Here is a 21,772-nt window from a genome sequence, read left to right on the forward strand (position 1 = left end):
TCTCAAGAGGCATCGTGCTCGAAGGTCCTGCCGCCACAGGGCGCTGTTGTTTGGGTACTCACCCTCGTGAGGGCTGACTCCTCGCTCTCGCACCACGGGGTGAACGATCATCACGTCCATCTCGCGGCGCTCTCCCGCCACGAAGAACGCTTCGACATCTTTCTCTAGCTCCTCCCACATCGGCTCCTCCTCACACTCCTCCGCGTCAACATCACCTCCACCAGCATCACGACCATGACCACCACCACCACCACTATGAGGTCCCCTAGCAAGTCCACGCCAGCCTGGCAATTGACAAATCGCGTGAATGGGTCCTGGGTTGGGTCTCAACAGTTTGACGTGTCTGCCAAAGGATTCACCCCGAGACCTCGTGCAGGCGGCCAGGAGTCGAGCCCACGGGGCGCGGCGAATCATGCCTGCGTGTGGCGGGGAGCCTTAATCGGTACTCGCTAACAGAACGTACCCCTACTGCTGTCTGTGTGGATAGTGACTGCGCGTGTGCAGGGTCTGTCTGACGTCTGCCTGAGTAGCTGATCCCGAAGTGTATATCTAGTCATGTGAGAGTACAATCATTAGTGTAACAAAAGTATATTTTTAACGCAGTTGCTGAGTACAGGCTGAAAGGCTCAAAACCTCAAGCGGTCATAAACCAACAGCAATAACGTTGCAATATATAAATGTGTAATACTTTCTTGAATTGAGAAGTGTTTTTTTTAAGCGCTTGGGAAAAGATGGGAGGGAATTCCAGAGTGGAGCAATGCTAGGGAAGAAGCAGAAAGAGTAATGAGGTGCCCTGCAGCGTGGTGAGCGGGCAAGTTGTGACCTCCAGTGTGGTAAGTGGGTGAATTGTTGTGACCTGTAGTGTGATTAGTGGGGTGAGTACGTATGTTGCTGTTGCCTTAAAGGGACTGAACGCAGTGTGGATGAGAGAAAAGTGTGGTAGAGATCGATTCTTTAACACGGGTGGAGGAATCTACGAATTAAATTTACTGGTAGAGTAACCGTGATAGTAGTGATCGAATACTGAGACGGACTGGCAAGATGTTGAACTTCTTTCTCATCGTACGTCGCCAACCTTGCTAATCGGAGGTGCGGGGGAAGGACAGCTAAACACAAAAAGCAGTTCTCAAGAAATGAGTTGTCAATCTAGATGGGTTAAAAGTGCATAGCTCCCAGTGGCTTCATAATATCGGAAGAGCGTTCCAGACAGCCCCAGCAGCGCATCTGAAAACGCGCGATGCGGTATCCGTCATTGTTCGATGGTTCGCCAAAATACGCTGCTCCTGCGAGGATGAGCAGAGTTCGCGTGATAGTTTACGCTCCTTGACGAGATTGGCGAGGTCGTCGTGTGAGAGTCCAGCCCGTGTGGCGGGGTGCGTGGAGCTGTGTGACCCTCCCCCTACCCACGTGTTCCGCTCTCGGCTTCCACCCGGAGGGAGAAGCCCGTGAACTTTGACCGCGGACGCAAAATACGTGGTTACACTGCTGCAAATGTGCCGCCACCCATCCCCCCCTGGAAACGCGCTGCTGACTCACAAAGGTTCCGAAGTTACGAGAGTTTGGTTCCGACCGTGGTCATTTGTAAAACATGTACTGTATATAATTAAAATACGTTTAATAACAGTGGTAATGAGAAAACTAAATAATAGGCGACGTTTCGGGCAATGGCCCTTCATAGCACGTAGGCCAGGGAGATGGATAAGAGGTGGAGACTGAACTTGTTTACAAGATGGGGACTTAATGAGAATTACATTCTTAAAATGTTTCATCATGACCAGTTTCTTTTTAATTTGCAAACCCTACAACAATCAAAACGTATTACTGCTAAATAAGCTCAGTTATAGTGAAAGTAAAACTGTAAAAGGTGCCGTCCATAAATGACGTGACGCACCTGGGGGGGATGGGGGTCAGACGTTTGTGACGAGGGGGGGTTGAGAAATGTGACGTCGCATCAAAATGCGCAACTTTAAATAAATATAAACAACACTTTATACTTAATTAAATAGACGTTTTAATAAATGTTTTCTCCTACAACATCAGAGTGCAGCGCCACATTAAATACGCACTACAATGGCAATATTTAAAGCGATTTGCAGCATTTTTTTTTGGGGGGGGGGAAGAGCTGTGACGTCATATTTGAGGGGGGTCTGACTTTTTGTGACGAAGGGGGGGGGTCAAAAATCGCGTGACGTCATTTATGGACAGCCCCAAATGTTGATATCACATTGAATTGTGGGCAACCGAGTCACGTTGTGCAGAATTCCCTCGTTATCCGCGAATCGCATCTGGAACTGTACACGAGAGAGAAAGTGATGAGAGATAAAGTGATGAGGTAATGTGATGAGATAAAGCTATGATATAATTTTAACGTATGTAGTAGCTTATTTACGTATTTATTTAAGGTAAATCATTAAAAAGGTTTTCGTAGAGCCAGTCTCATGAAACGAGAGGATACGGTAGTCTCTTACCTAACCACCAGCTTTGCCTGCTCCGTGACTCTCTCCTCGGCGTCCGTAATCATTACAATAGTCATACGGGCTCTTCAGAAGTGTTAGAGGTCACAGGGACTTTCAAACGTTTTAATTTTCCGAACCTTACTTTAAAACCAAGCAGAATACTGTATATACCTCCACAAGACTGCCCTGCCACATATCTGTCCCTTCACGTAAAACTAAAACAATTTTTTGCACATGCCGTCAGTTGTACAAACTTCTAGTAGCGCATAGTTTCAGCAGAATTGGTTGAACACAAACATTTTAGAGCGGTTTCAACATGCAGTGCCTCATCAGCAGTCTGGCCCGCTTGAACCAATGCTGAACTGGAAGATGTTTGTAGTTGACAGTACACACGACACAGTCCTCTGGTCGGGATTTAAGTCACCACAAACACACAAAGCTCCCCCGTATAATATTATTAGACTCGTGGGATAAGTGCTGTGAGCGAGCACCTATAAAGGCCAGCATGAAAGTCTTTGGAACTTCCAAAGTTCAACTCAGCCCTTCCTTTTTTCCCTGCACAAAGATCCCTTCAGGTCTTCTCCATTCTCCTGCCTGCGTTTTTATTTTCACTGCCTTTATTGATTAATATTGGCTGTCACCCCGTGTCCACACCTAACTTCAGTGTGTCCGGGAACAAGCTTACATTGGCAAGGACACCTCTCTGTTAGATATGGGTCAAAGTTCAAAGCAAAAACTCCGTAATAGACAACACAGAATCGGGCGACAGAGTTGGTGGCAGAGTGGTTAACACTCGTGCCTCACAGCAAGAACGGCCTGGGTTCTATTCTCGACTGAGGCAACCCAACTGGTATCGACCAAACATCCCCAATCCATAAAAATCACCTCCAAATTACTCGATTAGGATTACACATAGCAACATGCCCCCACCTGGACTGCTAAAACCTAGCAGCTGCTGGGTTGCCCTTTGGGTGGTCGTCGGTAGCGATGGCACTGGCATTCTTTAAATATAAGTTCTAATAATTCGGTTCGCTGGTCGGATTATTTGTTTCCCCAGTATGAAATGAGTCCTGACTGTCTGGCGCAACATGCTTCGGTATGTATTTTGCATACAAATGCTTTGGAGTATGTTCCATTGTTCACAACAGTCTGCATGTGATCTCAGATTGTATTCTGTTTACCAGCTCACTTTTTCAGTTATGTTTAAGTCGGCTTTGTATTTATCACTGGTCTGCTTTGCAAATGTGGAAGCATGTCAAGCTGTGCAAGGCAAAGCAAGATTTGGGAATCATTTCACCTAGATCCATCAGCAACCTGCCCTGAACACTGATTTCATTGCCACCGTTTGGAAGTATGCAGCAGTTACATTCTTCACAGCAGCTAGCTTGCAAATTGACAGTTAAATATCAACACTGATAAATTAGTGTTATTACTATCATCACCCTACACTAGGAAGGTGTACAGTGAGGGAAAAAAGTATTTGATCCCCTGCTGATTTTGTACGTTTGCCCACTGACCAAGAAATGATCAGTCTATAATTTTAATGGTAGGTTTATTTGAACAGTCAGAGACAGAATAACAACAAAAAAATCCAGAAAAACGCATGTAAAAAATGTTATAAATTGATTTGCATTTTAATGAGGGAAATAAGTATTTGACCCCTCTGCAAAACATGACTTACTACTTGGTGGCAAAACCCTTGTTGGCAATCACAGAGGTCAGACACTTCTTGTAGTTGGCCACCAGGTTTGCACACATCTCAGGAGGGATTTTGTCTCACTCCTCTTTGCAAATCTTCTCCAAGTCATTAAGGTTTCGAGGCTGACGTTTGGCAACTCGAACCTTCAGCTCACTCCACAGATTTATATGGGATTAAGGTCTGGAGACTGGCTAGGCCACTCCAGGACCTTAATGTGCTTCTTCTTGAGCCACTCCTTTGTTGCCTTGGCCATGTGTTTTGGGTCATTGTCATGCTGGAATACCCATCCACGACACATTTTCAATGCCCTGGCTGAGGGAAGGAGGTTATCACCCAAGATTTCATGGTACATGGCCCCGTCCATCGTCCCTTTGATGCGGTGAAGTTGTCCTGTCCCCTTAACAGAAAAACACCCCCAAAGCATAATGTTTCCACCTCCATGTTTGACAGTGGGGATGGTGTTCTTGGGGTCATAGGCAGCATTCCTCCTGCTCCAAACACGGCGAGTTGAGTTGATGCCAAAGAGCTCCATTTTGGTTTCATCTGACCACAACACTTTCACCCAGTTGTCCTCTGAATCATTCAGATGTTCATTGGCAAACTTCAGACAGGCATGTATATGTGCTTTCTTGAGCAGGGGGACCTTGCGGGCGCTGCAGGATTTCAGTCCTTCATGGCGTAGTGTGTTACCAATTGTTTTCTTGGTGACTATGGTCCCAGCTGCCTTGAGATCATTGACAAGATCCTCCCGTGTAGTTCTGGGCTGTTACCTCACCGTTCTCATGATCATTTTCAACTCCACAAGGTGAGATATTGCATGGAGCCCCAGGCCGAGGGAGATTGACAGTTCTTTTGTGTTTCTTCCATTTGTGAATAATCGCACCAACTGTTGTCACCTTCTCACCAAGCTGTTTTGCAATGATCTTGTAGCCCATTCCAGCCTTGTGTAGGTCTACAATCTTGTCCCTGACATCCTTGGAGAGCTCTTTGGTCTTGGTCATAGTGGAGAGTTTGGCATCTGATTGATTGAGTGCTTCTGTGGACAGGTGCCTTCTATACAGATGTAGTGGAATAAATAGGCGCGTGGGGGCAAGACAGCATGGGTCATATTGGGACAGCGAGGTGCCATGGTTGGGACTATGAGGTAATAATTAGGCCAATTAAGCTAGGGAGCCAGAGACGGCTGTGATTGGCTGGTGTTGTTGTCAGGGCTGAAGTGGCGTCTTAAAGTCTGGAGAAGTAACAGGTGCACTGGCACGCGGAGCGTCGTTGGGACGCGGGTTAATTAATTGTAGAGTAATGAGAGCGGGGATAAATTGGGGAGACACGAGGAGAAAGGGGAGTTGGATTCGGGGGCTGGACGAAGCAGGACGTGGAGCAGAGCTGAAGTGAAGGCAGCCAGCAGTGGAGAGAGGAAAGCAGGAGGTGAAGTGAAGGCAGCCAGCAGTGGAGAGAGGAAAGTAGGAGCTGAAGTGGAAGCAGCCAGCAGTGGAGAGAGCACAGTGAGAGCGGAGAGCAGAGACGAAGCAGCCAGCAGTGGAGAGAGCACAGTGATAGCGGAGAGCAGAGATGAAGCAGCCAGCAGTGGAGAGAGCACAGGGAGAGCGGAGAGCAGAGAGAAGTAGCCAGCAGTGGAGAGAGCACAGTGATAGCGGAGAGCGGAGACGAAGCAGCCAGCAGTGGGGAGAGCACAGTGAGAGCGGAGACGAAGCAGCCTGCAGTGAAGAGAGCACAGTGATAGCACAGAGTGGAAACGAAGCAGCCAGCAGTGGAGAGAGCACAGTGATAGCAGAGAGTGGAAACGAAGCAGCCAGCAGTGGGGAAAGCACTGTGACATCGGAGCTGACAGAGAAGTAGAGATTAGAGAGACAAAGGCGGCGAGCGAGTCCTGTCAAGCAAGGGAACTGAAGCATTGAGGACCTGTGGAGAACTATAAATAAAGTGGTGTTGGAAGAAAGACAAAAGTTGTCCGAGTGAAATTATCCACTACACAGGTAACAAGCTGAGATTAGGAGCACTCCCTTTAAGAATGTGCGCCTAATCTCAGCTCGTTACCTGTATAAAAGACACCTGGGAGCCAGAAATCTTTCTGATTGTGAGGGGGTCAAATAACATTTTTGACATGCGTTTTTCTGGATTTTTTTGTTGTTATTCTGTATCTCACTGTTCAAATAAACCTACCATTAAAATTATAGACTGATCATTTCTTTGTCAGTGGGCCAACGTACAAAATCAGCGGGGGATCAAATACTTTTTTACCTCACTGTAAGTATAAACTATATGAATATAATAAATGTACTCAATATATTATTCAATAAGTTGAGCTATTAACATAAAGTTACTGGGTATACACTACACTATATAATGAATACCATATAGTAAACTAATAAAAAAAACTAAAATATAAACTACATCAATGTTACCAAAAAAAAACTCAATATACTCTCCAATCATTCGAACAGAATTTCGATTTAAAGCTCCAATCATTGGAGAGTATAGTGAGTTTATTGATAACATTGATGTAGTTTATATTTTAGTTTTTTTATCAGTTTACTATATGGCATTCATTATGTAGTGTAGTGTATACCCAGTTACTTTAGCTCAACTTATTGAAGAATATATTGAGTACATGTATTATATTGATGTTGTTTATACTTAGTTCTTTCACATCGGCTTATTGTATGATAGTTGGGTAGTTGCAGTTCTTTAGCGTCAATATACTAAATGCCTCTGTTGATATGTAAACTCTGACTTTAACATAGCTACTTCCGTGACCAGTTACATGCTAATCCCGCACACTAACATCATGCTAATCTCCCAGTTAGATGCTAATTTCTGACTTTAACACCCTGCTAATCCAACACATTAACACAGCTACTTCAATGCTAAATTCTTCTGTTGATATGTAAACTCCTTTGTCAAGGCGCACTGCTCCTCCCACCCAGCTTAAAAGACGCTGCCAAGCTTAGCAGTGTTCATTGAAGCGCTGTCGTCCCAACAGTTCTGTTCCTTCACCTGAAGAAGGTTACTTGTGTTGTGGCTGAAACATCGTGATAATTTTATTTTATTATGTTTTATTTTTATTATTTTATTTCCATTCTACGTGACTTTACCGAAAGAACCAAGAAGAATTCGAACAGAAACACAGGCACAAATTTCCCTTTTTTATATATATATAGACTAGCTTTACTACCCGGTTTTGCCCGGGACTTGGATTCTTGTCTTGGATGAATTTCATATTCCCTAATATGTCACTGGATAACCCTGAAAAAAATTGATGCTTGCAAGAAAGAAAAAATCCAAAACAAATCAAACTTAAATCGGATGATTTCACTGAAGGAAATTCAACCTTAACCCACTTATACGTAAGGCCGATTTAGGCAACTCGGGAAGGGAATGACGTGGTGAGCTGAAAATAGTCGTATTTCCTTAGAAATCCAGTCAGCATAAGCTGTGCAAATTTCATGACGTCAGAGGTCAGCGTTCGAGAGTGTTTGCTGCTTCACGCAAACAGATGTATTTTCTGCTTTATATTTAAGAGAGCTGTAAATAGTTGCGTTGACTTAGAAAATCTAGACAGCTATACTGCGCATATGTGCGGGATTACAGGGCCTACACGGAGGGTGGGGGGAGATGCGTGACGTCAGCAGGCACACTGCATAACGCTGCCGCATGCGGGTGACATCACAGATGTGATGTCACCGCTCACTTGCCGTGCAATATATTACATGTATTATTACGCCCCCCCCCCCCAAAAAAAAAACCCAAAGTCTATTTGTATAACTTTTGCATTGTGTACAGTCTAGAAGCTACCCACATGCCAAATGTCAAGTTTGTTGCTTGTTGGGAAGTATGCTATATATATTACATACGGGGGATTTCGCTATCGACGAGCCAACTGAAATATTTGGTAGTTGGCGCTCTCGTCGTGCCTTATGTTGGTTGGCGCGCTCGCAGTGCCTGCTTGTCACCACTTTGACGTTCTGGTTGGCAACGCCACAATAAGCATTTGGTGCTTTTAGAGTGCTGGGTTTTAGAGCCCCCACCACCCCCTTCACAGCTGGCATGTTCAGCCGTGTTGGCTGTGCGCAAATGTTGAGGAGTTTATACTCTTTGGTTCTATTCGGTAAAGTCACGTAGGTAAAAAATAAACAACAAAAATCACGACGTTTCGGCCACAACACAGGCTGTCTCGAGGACAGCGCTGGAGTGAAACACAGCCACGCTCAGACCGCGACCTTTAAGCTGTGTGCGAGGAAACAAGGTGCCTTGACAAAGGAATTAGCATAAAAAATAGCATTTGATTGGCCGACTTAGCATGATGAAAGGTGTAGAGGTGGTGTACATGCGGGTGAACATGCCGATTGGTGCGGGGGGGAGGGGGAGTTTACCTATTGATGGTGTGAAAAGGGAATTTTTAAGAGCTGCGAAAGTTTGTGGTACCACTACTTAAAAAATATACTGTACCATTGAAAATTAGTTTAATGTTTGGTTCGATTTAGAACATCTTTCCAATGGTTGCTTAATTTGAAACCAGAAGTGATATAGTCATCCTCTCAGCCGATAAAGGCAACGCTACTGTAATTATGGATACAGATTCATACAACAACAAAATCCAGAATATGCTCAACGATGGAAGTTACCTCTTCTTTGGTTCTTTCGGTAAAGTCACGTAGAATGAGAATAAAATAATAAATTGATAAAATAAAATAACATAACACAATAATATTCTCACGACGTTTCGGCCACAACACAAGCGGCCTTCATCAGGTGAAGGGACGAGACTGTCTGGTAGGACAGCGCTGGAGTGAAAGAGCCACTTTCAGATCACGGCCTTTAAGCTGTGTGAGATGTCTTAATTAAAAGGAGACATGATGGTTCAATGAGCCACTCTGTCTACAGGAAAGCTACCCATACAGATGCTTACTTGAAACCGGATTCTCACCACCATCCATCCCAGAAGAACTCCCTCATCAAGACTCTATACCATAGAGCCCAATGCATTTCCGACCAGGAACACATTACCAGTGAACTCAAGCACGTACACCAGGCTCTCAGGGCTAATGGTTACTCCGACTACACAATCCGCAAAGCCATCACTCCAGTCATGAAGAAGGATCCTCTTGTGGAGTCACTCAAAACCATCACCTTACCCTACATTGCAGGGGTCACTAAAAATATCTCCAAAATCCTGAATAAACACAAGATCCAGGTCCGATTCAACACAGTACATAAAATTCGTGATTTAGTTCCATCTGTAAAATATGCTGGTCCAGACATACAGTACCCGGGCGTTTACAAACTAAAGTGCCTCTGTGGTAGTAGCTACATTGGAGAAACCAAACGACATATCTCGGACCGCATCCGCGAACATAAAGCAGACTTGAAACACGGTAGGACAAACTCCTCTGCCGTGGCAGATCACTGTCATAATTCAGTGGGCTCACATGACATTGACTTCTCCAAGACGGAGGTTCTTTGCAAACCAACCGGCTACCATGAGAGATTCGTTCATGAGGCCATTCACATATACAAGCACAGAGACAATTTCAACCGAGAAGATGGATTCTGGCTTAGTAACCACTGGAAAGATTTTGATTTAAAGCTTTCGTGACTGCAGTAATTCATATTCTTAGTTTTTTCGGTAAAGTCACGTTGAAGAGAAACAACAAAATAATAAAATATATAAAACAATAAAAAATTCTCACGTTTCGACCATAACTCAAACGGTCGTCTTCAGGTGTGTTGGTTCGCGTAAATTTATTTTTAAACGGCGCATTTATTTATTTATAAAAAACGTTAGCGCCACGTGCAACGATTTGGCAGTTTACCCAGGACTAGTCCATCTATATTCTGAAAAGAGGAGGGGGGAGACGAAATTTTTTTATAATGTATGCTGTCTGAAAGCCACTGTAAGCGTGAACAATCAATTAAGACCTGAAATGGTTTATCAAATCTTTCCAATGATTGCTAAGATAGAATCCATCTTCTCGGTTGAAATTGTCTCTGTGCTTGTATATGTGGATAGCCTCATGAACGAATCTCTCATGGAAGCCAGATGGCTTACAAAGAACCTCTGTCTTGGAAAAGTCAATGGCATGTGAGCCTACTGAATTAGAACAATGATCTGCCACGGCCGAGGTGTTGGTCCTACCGTGTTTAAGGTCTGCTTTGTGTTCACGAATGCGGTCCGAGACATGGCGTTTGGTTTCTCCAATGTAACTACTACCACAGAGGCAACTTAGTTTGTAGACACCAGGGTATTGTATGTCCGGAATCACATCTTTTACAGATGGAACCAGATCACGGATTTTATGTAATGTGTTGAAACGGACCTGGATCTTGTGTTTATTCAAGATTTTGGAGATCTTTTTTGTGATCCCAGCAATGTAGGGTAAAGTGATGGTTTTGAAAGGCTCCTCAAGAGGGTTCTTCTTCATGGTTTGAGTGATAGCTTTGCGGATTGTATAGTCGGAGTAACCATTAGCCCTAAGAGCTTAGTGTATGTGCTTGAGTTCACTGCTTATGTGTTCCTGGTCGGATATGCATTGGGCTCTATGATACAGAGTCTTGATGAGAGAATTCTTCTGTGATGGATGGTGGTGGGAATCCGGTTTCAGATAAGCATCCGTATGGGTAGCTTTCCTGTAGACAGAGTGGCTCATTGAACCATCAGGTCTCTTTTTAATTAGGACATCCAAAAAAGGTATCTTGCCATCTATTTCGACTTCCATGGTAAATCTGATGGCTGGGTGTATGGAATTGATGTGGTCGAAGAATTGGTCTAGAGCAGGCCGGCCATGTGGCCAGATGACAAAAGTGTCATCCACGTACCTCTTCCATAAGGTTGGGCGCAGAGTGGCAGTCTGGATGGCGTCAGTCTCAAATTTCTCCATGAAAATGTTAGCTATAACTGGAGAAAGGGGGGAGCCCATTGGGGTGCCCTCAGTTTGTTTGTAGAAAGTTCCATTCCAAGTGAAGTATGTATTGGTTAAACAGTGTCTCACCAGGGGGGGTACCTCAGTGTTTAGTCCTTGATGAACCAAGTCTTCAATGATTGCAATGGTGTCAGGTACAGGAACCTTGGTGAATAAGGAAACTACATCAAAACTGACAAGCAGGTCGTCTGGGGACAGGGAAATACCCTTGATTGTCGATACCAGGTGAGTAGAATTTTGTACCGCAGAGGTGGTCTTTCCAGTGAAAGGACGCAGGATTTCAGACAAAAAACGAGCTAGTTTGTAGGTGGGGGAGCCGATAGTAGAGACTATGGGACGAAGGGGTGTATCTACTTTATGTATTTTTGGTAAGCCGTATAATCTTGGTGGCCTGGCAGCAGGTTTCAACGAAAACTGTTTAGATTGATCAATTAATGCGGTTGAATCAGAAATTATTTTGTTGGTTTGTGTGACGAGGCTGTTGGTGGGATCTCTTTTTATTTTTGTATAACTACCATCGTCGAGTAATTCTTTAATTTTGTTGTATTCTATTTTATCCATGATGACAGTAGCATTGCCTTTGTCAGCTGAGAGGACTACAGTATCATTCCTTTTTTTATTTATATAATTCAAAACGCTCATCTTTGCTGAGGTTGCTAGCTGGCATCTTAGCGTTTTTGAGGGTTGCAGCGATTTCAGATCTTGCTACGTCTGCAGCGATGTGACCCAGGCCCCTGAGAGCAACGTCTACTTGGGCAATTAAATAAATTCATGCGAACCAACACACCTGAAGATGACCGTTTGAGTTATGGTCGAAACGTCGTGAGAATTTTTTATTGTTTTATATATATTATTATTTTGTTGTTTCTCTTCAACGTGACTTTACCGAAAAAACTAAGACTATGAATCACTGGAAAGATGTTTTAAACCATTTCTGTTCTTAATTAATTGTATTTTTACGATGACCTTCAGACCGCAGCTCTTTCGCCAGCATTGACTCTTAATACCTCTCACACCACGGTTAATGGTATGGTTTACAACATGGAGTATAATAGCGCCTCGCAGCTGTCTCTCTCCCCCTCCTCTGTTCCGACCATGGATGAACTCGTCCGTCTGAACGGGGCCCGTAGCTATCCGTGGTGCTAAAGTTGAGGGTAAGAATCCACCCATTTTTTCGCCATATAGCATTGTGATATATAACGACTTATTGTTGGTAGCTTAGCTGATTGGAGAATATAGAGTTTATTGATAACATTAAGGTAATTTATATTTTAGTTTTTTATTGGTTCACTATATAGTACTGTGAATAGCTCAGATGTGTAGGCCTTGACTTCAACATAGTCATTTCTGTGACCAGTCACTAGCTAATCACTCAGTTATTTCAATGCTAAATTTGCCTAGTTATTTCAATGCTAAATTCTCCTGTTTGATTTGTACTAAGTGCCTCGGTGAATGTGTATGCTCTGACTTTAACGTAGCTATTTCTGTGACCAGTTACAAGCTAATCACTCAGCTATTTCAATGCTAAATTCTATGCTAATTCCTTTGTCAAGGGGTGCCTCTGCGGATGTGTATGCTTTAACTTAGCTATTTCAGTGCTAAATTCTATGCTAATTCCTTTATCAAGGGGTGCCTCTGCGGATGTGTATGCTTTAACTTTTAACATAGCTATTTCTGTGACCAGTCACAAGCTAATCATTCATCCATTTCAATGCTAAATTATATGCTAATTCCTTTGTCAAGGCGCTTTGTTCCTCTCACACAGCTTAAAGGCCGTGATCTGAACGTGGCTCTTTCACTCCAGCGCTGTGCTACCAGACAGTCTCGTCCCTTCACCTGATGAAGGCCGCTTGTGTTGTGGCCGAAACTTCGTGAGAATATTATTGTGTTATGTTATTTTATCAATTAATTATTTTATTCTCATTCTACGTGACTTTACCGAAAGAACCAAAGAAGATGAATCATTGCAGTCACGGAAGCTTTAAATCGAAAGATGGAAGTTACTCAAAAATTAAAAATGACCCTACCAATAGCCTAGCGATAAAAACCAACAAGATCATCACAAGTTCGACCTCCCTAATCGACCCAACTAAACGTCCCTCCCTAAAACCTTCTGCTGCAAGACCCCCTAGATTCTATGGTCTTCCCAAGATTCATAAAGAAGGCACCCCACTACGACCCATCGTATCCACGATCAACTCCCCTACCTATAGACTAGCCCGTTTTCTGTCAGATACCTTGCTGCCTTTCACTGGCAAGACCGCCTCAGCAGTACTTAACTCAGCCCAATTGGTCTCTATGGTCAAAGACGTTGTACTGTCCCCTGACGATATCCTTAGCTTCGATGTGGTCTCTTTGTTCACCAAGGTCCCAGTACCTGATACCATTGAAATAATTGAAAATTTGGTCCAACATGGCCTAGACCCCGATACACCTGCACTGGTTAGGCACTGCCTCAACAATACCTACTTTACTTGGAATGGATCCTTCTACATCAAAATGAGGATACCCCCATGGGATCCCCCTTGTCACCAGTGATAGCCAATATTTTCATGGAGAAATTTGAATCAGACGCCATCCAGACTTCCACCCTCAGACCTTCCCTGTGGAAGAGATATGTGGATGACACTTTCGTCATTTGGCCACATGGCCTCCCAGCTCTGAACCTGTTCCTACACCACATCAATTCCAGACATCCCGCCATCAAATTCACCATGGAAGTGGAGAAAGATGGCAAGCTACCATTCTTAGATGTTCTGTTTGAGAGGAGACCTGATGGCTCATTGGGGCATTCTGTCTACAGGAAACACACCCACACAGATTCCTACTTGAAACCTGATTCCCACCACCTCCCAGCCCAAAATAATTATCTCATCAAAACTTTATTCCATAGGGCTCATTGCATTTCGGACCAACACCACCTGACCAGTGAATTAAAACATGTACACCTGGCCCTCAAAAGGAATGGATACTCTGACCGTACCATCCGCCAAGCTGTTTCTCCCTCCATACAGAAACAACCACTTGATACTCCGGTCAAAACCATCACACTACCATATATAGCAGGCGTTACTAAAAAGATTTCCAAAATTCTAAACAAACACAAGATCCAGGTCCGGTTCAATACAGTACACAAAATTCGTGATCTGATCCCATCCATAAAGTATGTCATTCCTGACTACCCCGGGGTTTACAAATTGAGTTGTACCTGCGGTGATTGCTATATCGGGGAGACAAAGCGACATGTCTCTGACCGAATTCGCGAGCATATATCAGATTTGAAACACGGCAGAACGAATTCTTCTGCCGTAGCTGATCACTGTTACAACGCTGTGGGTGATCACGATATCATTTTCTCTGATACCAAGGTTTTTTGCAAACCCACGGGTTTTTATCAGAGATTTGTTCACGAGGCAATTCAGATCTACATACACAGACACAATTTCAACCAAGAAGATGGTTTCAAATTAAGCAACCATTGGAAAAATGTTCTAAATCGAACCAAACATTAAAATAATTTTCAATGGTACAGTATATTTTTCAAGTAGTGGTACCCCAAACTTTCGCAGCTCTTAAAAAATCCCTTTTCACACCACCAATAGGTAAACTCCCCCTCCCCCCCGCACCAACCGGCATGTTCACCCGCATGTACACCACCTCTACACCTTTCATCATGCTAAGTCGGCCGCTTGTGTTGTGGCTGAAACGTCGTGATTTTTGTTTTATTTTTTACCTACGTGACTTTACTGAATAGAACCAAAGAGTATGGATCTTTGCAGTCATGAAAGCTTTAAATCTAGAATTATTGACGAGTTTTTTTTGTTGTAAATTTTTCTTCTCTCTCTCTTCCCTTCTAAATTCGGGGGTTTGACAGCCAGGCCGGCTGGATTTTATAAAGGGGTGGGGGGGGGGGTGTAGTGACATATACTGTCACTAAACTGTAGCGCCGGGTACTGGAGGGACACGTGACGGAGGCCGAGAGCCCTGCCTTCAGGGCCGAGGATGTGGCGAAGTCATGGCCAGGGGAATAAAGGGGAAGCCCCGACAGGGATTGGGGCACATTCTGCGAGGAAGAACTGGAAGTTCTTCACTCTTCGTTCTTCGCTCCTCGTTCATCGTGCAGTCTGGACTGGGATTCGTGGGTCAAGCAGCATGTGTGCTAATAAAGAATTAAAGCTTTCGTGACTGCATAAATTACTCGGTTTTTTAGGTAAAGTCACGTATGTAGGAATACCATAAAATTATATTAAAACAAATCAATCACGACGTTTCGACGGCAACACAAGCGATCTTCATCAGGTGTAAGAAACAAATCACGTAGAAGTTACCTTTGCAATTCTGTCCTAAACGTGGCGTGCCCCTTACTTGCTCCTGCCCCCCCTCCCCCCCGCCTCTGCTGCGTAGCAGCCCGTGCTTCCTCCTGCTCCGCCCTTTCTCTCTGGCCCCTCCCCCCACCACTTCTTATTTAAGGCTTCCGTTTCATCTGACCTTACCTCTCTGTCCGTCCTTGCCTCTTGGTGTCTCTGTATGTGTATTTCTGACTTGTACCTCGTATTTGTTCACTCTGTCTATGCTGGTATGTTCAATCCAGAGGTTAAACACGAAATTTAACACTCTTCTGAAATTTGTGGTCCGCCAGGTGTCTAACTGTGTTGTTGACCTGTGGTTGTGCATCACATATTTTTTCTTGGGTGTGTTGAATTCTTGTCTCTCATCTTCTTGTTGTATTTACCTCCGTGATTTGTTTCTTACACCTGATGAAAATCGCTTGTGTTGCGGTCGAAACGTCGTGATTGATTTATTTTAATATAATTTTATGGTATTCCTACATACGTGACTTTACCGAAAAAACCAATGAGTAGCATGTGTGCTGTTGACCCGTTCATTTAGTTTAACTCACACGCACATAGCGATAGATAGCCACATCTAGCTAGCGGACTGAGTGTTCATAGTTTGTTTATTGAACGTGTTGCCTCCAACTCATAGTGTGTGCGCCTCCATGTATGTTACACACTACACAGATATTAAACTCACAAACAAATTTAATCCCCAAATAATGTGTCAAACATGCAGTATGGTGTGAAAAACAGTCTGAAAGGGAACAATTCAAACACGAAAGCACATACCATTAATGCAAACTTCATAGGGACATTTTAGTTAATACACAAAGTCTATACAAGGAGCTCCTGCAGACGGTACTCATTGAAATATGGAATGTCACAGTTGACTACATTTTGATATGAAAATTAGGGCTACGCCACAGTCTCCATAATATTTTACGTTGGGCACATTGTACTTTGCATGAACCTTGGCTGTGTATTTTGCATACAAATGCATCGGAGTATGCCCCATTGTTCAGAAAAGTTTGCACATGATCTCAGATTGCATTCTGTTTGCCAGCTTACGTTTTCAGTTATGTTCAAGTCAGCTTTGTATTCATCCCTGATCTGCTTTGCTAATCCGGAAGCATGTCAAGCTGTGCATTGGTGCAAGGCAAAGCAAGATTAGGGAGTTGTAGGGGCTGCTGCCCCTCATCTCCTCTCCCCCTTCCTCCTCCACTTCTTCCCTCCTCGTTGCTACCGTTCGCAGCTCCAAGCTCGCTGCCTCCGCTCGGCTCCTATGAGACACGTCTCTTGGCTGGCTCTCGGCCACCTCGGGTTATTCACACACACTCCCCGCGTGCATTTCCCCTACGCGTACCCAGGTACGCCGCTGCCCACAATCGGCCACGCGCGGTTACCCGTGCCTATTGGCCACCACGTGCCCAAGCTAAAAATAGCGCGGCAGCTGCCCGCGCGTCGCTCCCTTCGTCCGCTACGATTCGCGCTATAATTAGCCGTGTAAAGATGCGCGACCGCGGCGCGGCACGAGCACCACTAGTCGTGCCACCAACAACAATGCCCACCACCACGATAGCCACATCTACCACTACCACAACAACCGTTGTATGATTATGCACGTGGGTACCCGTGTACCTCACGGCGTAGCTCTACACATGCGGTAACCACCGCCAGCAGCATCACGTGCTTGAATTGCTTAATCTTGTTTTATTTACCATCGCAGCCATTCGGAATCAACTAATTAGGCTGCGGAATACCCGCTCACCAATTTATCTCTACGCGCTAGACGTGCGGCGCGTGCCGGGAGTGCTGCTGCTCCTGCACGCCCCCGTACTGGCGCGGGCGAACTACAACCAGCACCACGATGCATAGGCTTACCACACCCCGCACTAGTGAATTTAATGATCGAAGGACCCGTACCTTAATTCCCAGGGTGATAGCACGTTACTGCTACCCAGGCATTCGCGTCGAGCCCCGAGTGAACCCGCCCATGTGAGCGCAAACACGTGGGTAAAATTACTCACCCGTGCTCAAACAAAAGAGCACTCCACCGAACAGCTGAAGGTAGATACAATGCACCCCGGCGATCCGCCTCACAACACCTCGCCCTCCTCTCCGCACTCACAGAGACAACACGACACGGTTTATACTGTACTGACGATTTATTACCTACGAATAAACAAACTAAACTGCGTGTGTCAGTGCGGACCAGCAGGCAGATCTAATCTATCTCTCTACGGTCTAATCCTCAAGTGGTTTGTCCCCTCTCTATTCACTCCCTCTCTCTCTTAGAACCTCCCCCTTTGCCTTACCTCTCTCACTTACGGTTCGGCCCAGATGTGTGAAAGGTTGGAGAGAGACGCGGCTGTACCAAGCTTTGGCTGGGGCTGGAGTCTGGCTGTTCTGCAACCCGTCACACGGACGGTCGAGAAACAGCATGATCGCCCTCCGTCCTCCTCCAAGTTCCAAGCAAAAAGGCCCCTTACTTCCCCATCCCGTCCCTTTTTATCCCCAGGTTTGAACGCTTACCCGCCGCCCCCCGCTCACCTCTGGCTAATCCGATTACTACTGCGGTGCATTATGGATATAGCCGTTAAACTCGCGGTGCATTATCGGTAGGGCCGTTAAACTCGCGGTGCATTATGGGTAGGGCCGTTAAACTCGCGGTGCATTGTGGGTAGGGCCGTTAACCTGCGCCGCCCCGCTCCCCACCTGCCTGCCAGTCCGTGTGTTTATGTGGGGGGTGGTGGGGAGAGCGCTGTGACGGGAGCTGGGTGACTTCCCCGCTGCAGCAGCACCGTCAGCACAGCGGCGGCCCTGGCCTCGGCAGAGCGGCTTCGTTGTCGTGGCACCACAGAGTCATCTGACCGAAATCCATCAGCAACCCGCCTTGTCCCATGGTAGTCGTTATTAGTGATGCCATTTGATGTATACAGTTGCCATGGGTCTTACCGAGTGCACCTGCAGCCGTGCGATATGTGCAGCTTCGGTGATCACCATTACTTTGGCAGGTTCAATAACAGCTTCTGAAACACACGGCAGCGATTGACCAAAATGCAAAAAAGCATTTTCAAGACGTCTTGGTCTTGACGGTCGTTCATTGAATATCTGCGATTCTTCTTACAACTCGGTTCTGGGGTATGTACGGTTTCATAAGGTAATCTCGAAGGCCAGAAGCTTTATCGGTCACAATTACGTGCAGAACGCTTGCTTCCCGTCCAAGTACGTGGTTTCAGGCAAGAGCAGTGTTTATCTCACACTGCCCTATAATGTACCCTGCAATTCGTGCCAATGTTAACGTAAATACATTTTAAATTGGCATCCACAAGTTCCAGCAAAAGCACTCAGTGTGCACCTTTGTATCAAAATGCAATTATAATGAAATACTCTTATCAACATTTTGCAGGACTTTATAGCATTCTTATGGACATAGCTCAATCCATTTTTAAATATGAATTGATGAGCACTCACTTAAGAGTACTGGACAACTCAGTACACATTGGTTAATACGACTATCCTTCCCATGACTGTCTCATCTCATTTCTGCCGCGTAACAAGTAGAGTGGTTGAGTTGATGCATTAAGCAATAGAAAGGAGTGAATATGGCATAAAGCATGCCCACTAGACCATAAGCTATACCACTTACTACAAAATACATTGTTTAATCAATTTAACAGGAATGTAGCTAACAAAATAATATTAACGTATTACATTAAGACTAGCAAATATATCTATATATGTGGTGGTTCAACGCACGCATATTCGAGAACGGCTGCATGTCCGCGCTCGGCAGCCAGAAGAGGCGGTTGGTGAGCATCATCGTGGGAATGTCAAGAGCAGCCAGGGTCTCCAATGATTGGAGCTTTAAATCGAAATTCTGTTCGAATGATTGGAGAGTATATTGAGTTTATTGATAACATTGATGTAGTTTATATTTGAGTTTTTTTATCAGTATACTATATGGTATTCATTATATAGTGTAGTGTATACCGAGTTACTTTATGTTAATAGCTCAAGTTATTGAGGAATATATTGAGTACATTTATTATATTGATGTAGTTTATACTTAGTTCTTTCAAATCGGCTTATTGTATGATAGTTGGGTAGTTGCAGTTCTTTAGCATCAATATACTAAATGCCTCTGTTGATATGTAAACTCTGACTTTAACATAGCTACTTCCGTGACCAGTTACATGCTAATCCCTCACACTAACATCATGCTAATCTCCCAGTTAGATGCTAATTTCTGACTTTAACACCCTGCTAATCCAACACATTAACACAGCTACTTCAATGCTAAATTCTTCTGTTGATGTGTAAACTCCTTTGTCAAGGCACTCTGCTCCTCCTACCCAGCTTAAAAGACGCTGCCAAGCTTAGCAGTGTTCATTGAAGCGCTGTCATCCCAACAGTTTTGTTCCTTCAACTGAAGAAGGCTTCTTGTGTTGTGGCCGAAAGATCGTGAGAATTTTATTTTATTACGTTTTATTTTATTTCCATTCTACGTGACTTTACTGAAAGACCCAAGAAGAATTCGAACAGACACACATTCACAAATTTCCCTTATATATGTAGTGGAATAAATAGGCGCATGGGGGTAAATGGTGAGATCGCACGGGGGCAGGACAGTATGGGTCATATTGGGACAGCCAGGTGCGATGGTTGGGACGATGAGGTAATGATTAGGCAAATTAAGCTAGGGAGCCAGAGACGGCTGTGATTGGCTGGTGTTGTCAGGGCTGAAGTGGCGTCGGAAAGTCTGGAGAAGTAATGGGTGCACGGGCACGCGGAGCGTCGTTGGGACGCGGGTTAATTAATTGGAGAATAATGAGAGCGGGGATAAATTGGGGAGACGCGAGGAGAAGGGAGTTGGATTCAGGGGCTGGACAAAGCAGGACGTGGAGCAGAGCTGAAGTGAAGGCAGCCACGAATCGAGAGAGGAAAGCAAGAGCTGAAGTGAAGACAGCCAGCAGTAGAGAGAGCACAGTGATAGCGGAGAGCAGAGAGAAGCAGCCAGCAGTGGAGAGAGCACAGTGATAGCGGAGAGCAGAGAGAAGCAGCCAGCAGTGGAGAGAGCACAGTGATAGCGGACAGCGGAGAGCAGAGAGAAACAGCCAGCAGTGGAGAGAGCACAGTGATAGCGGAGTGCGGAGACGAAGCAGCCAGCAGTGGAGAGAGCACAGTGATAGTGGAGAGCAGAGAGAAGCAGCCAGCAGTGGAGAGAGCACAGTGATAGCAGAGAGCGGAGACGAAGCAGCCAGCAGTGGAGAGAGCACAGTGATAGCGGAGAGTGGAAACGAAGCAGCCAGCAGTGGAGAGAGCACAGTGATAGCGGAGAGCAGAGACGAAGCAGCCAGCAGTGGGGAAAGCACTGTGACATCGGAGCTGATGGAGAAGTAGAGATTGGAGAGACAAAGGCGAGTCGAGTGAGGCGTGGCGAGCGAGCCGTGGCAAGAAAGGGAACTGTGAAGCATTGAGGACATGTGGAGAACTGTAAATAAAGTGGTGTTGGAAGAAAGACAAAAGTTGTCCGAGTGAAATCAACCACTAATTTGGTGTCAGAGGTGACTACAAAACCACGCCGACATGTCGAAGAAATCGGCCAAGAGGAAGAACGTGCCGATGGACTCGTCCGACGACAGCAACGACGTGGACGCGATTCCCGTGTCCGGCCAAGTGGCTGTTACTCCTCCGGAGGACCTGGTCGAGCAAGTGTCTGCAGAGCGGGATGGCGGCTCTAGCGGGGCCGAGACCCCGGGGCCGACGGATGAATGGAGAGTCCTCATGGCCCAGTGGGAGGCCAGGCTGGTGAGATTAACGGAGTCATTTGACCACTTTATGACGACGGAGCGGGTGCTATGGACGGTGTAAAGTCGTCCTGCAGCTGTTCCCGCGGCATTGGAATGCGCCGACGACGGACCCGCACCCTCCGGGGAACGGCCAGCTGAATCGGACGACGATGGAGCACCACCATCGACAGCGGGACGGCGACTTCACGTCCAGCGCTTTGAGGCCAAAGTTGGCGATTTGACAGCGTTTACGAGATGGTTATGAGCGGCATATCAATCACTCGAATGGACTGAGAGCGACGCGCTGCAGGCACTGCCGACTGCCCTCGACGACTACTCGCTGGCGACGTTTAATGGAATTCCTGCCGCTGTCCGATCGACGCTGGACGGGGCGTTCGCGGCGATGCGGAAGGTGTACGAGCCGCGGTCGGTCGCCAAACGTAGATTCCAACAAAGGAAGCGGGAGGGTATGGAATCCCCCCTCGCGTTCTGCAGTGCGCTGTTGGCCCTCGCACAGGCAGCATACCCGGCGATGGACTAGGAGGCCCTG

General features: G+C 45.6%; 1 protein-coding gene across 5 annotated transcripts in view; it reads right to left on the bottom strand.

Annotated features, from left to right (window-relative positions):
- GTPBP6 (GTP binding protein 6 (putative)) overlaps positions 1-18,112 on the bottom strand; it is a 37,344-nt gene extending 19,232 nt beyond the window's left edge. The window contains exons 1-2 of one of the 5 annotated variants that reach the window (XM_032971859.2): positions 17,746-18,112; positions 63-284 (exon numbers count right to left, since the gene is read on the bottom strand). In XM_032971859.2, the coding sequence (XP_032827750.2) occupies positions 63-284; positions 17,746-17,872 (349 nt within the window). In that variant the 5' untranslated portion in view covers positions 17,873-18,112. Of the gene's footprint in view, positions 1-62; positions 1,858-17,745 lie in introns of those variants that run through there. The other 4 variants (XM_032971862.2, XM_076074281.1, XM_032971858.2 and 1 more) reach the window with 4 other exon arrangements.
- Between the last annotated feature and the right edge of the window lie 3,660 nt (positions 18,113-21,772).

Source organism: Petromyzon marinus, chromosome 47 (genome assembly GCF_048934315.1).
Source record: "Petromyzon marinus isolate PM22_M1 ecotype Great Lakes invasive population chromosome 47, UKy_Petmar_22M1.pri1.0, whole genome shotgun sequence".
NCBI lineage: Eukaryota > Metazoa > Chordata > Hyperoartia > Petromyzontiformes > Petromyzontidae > Petromyzon > Petromyzon marinus.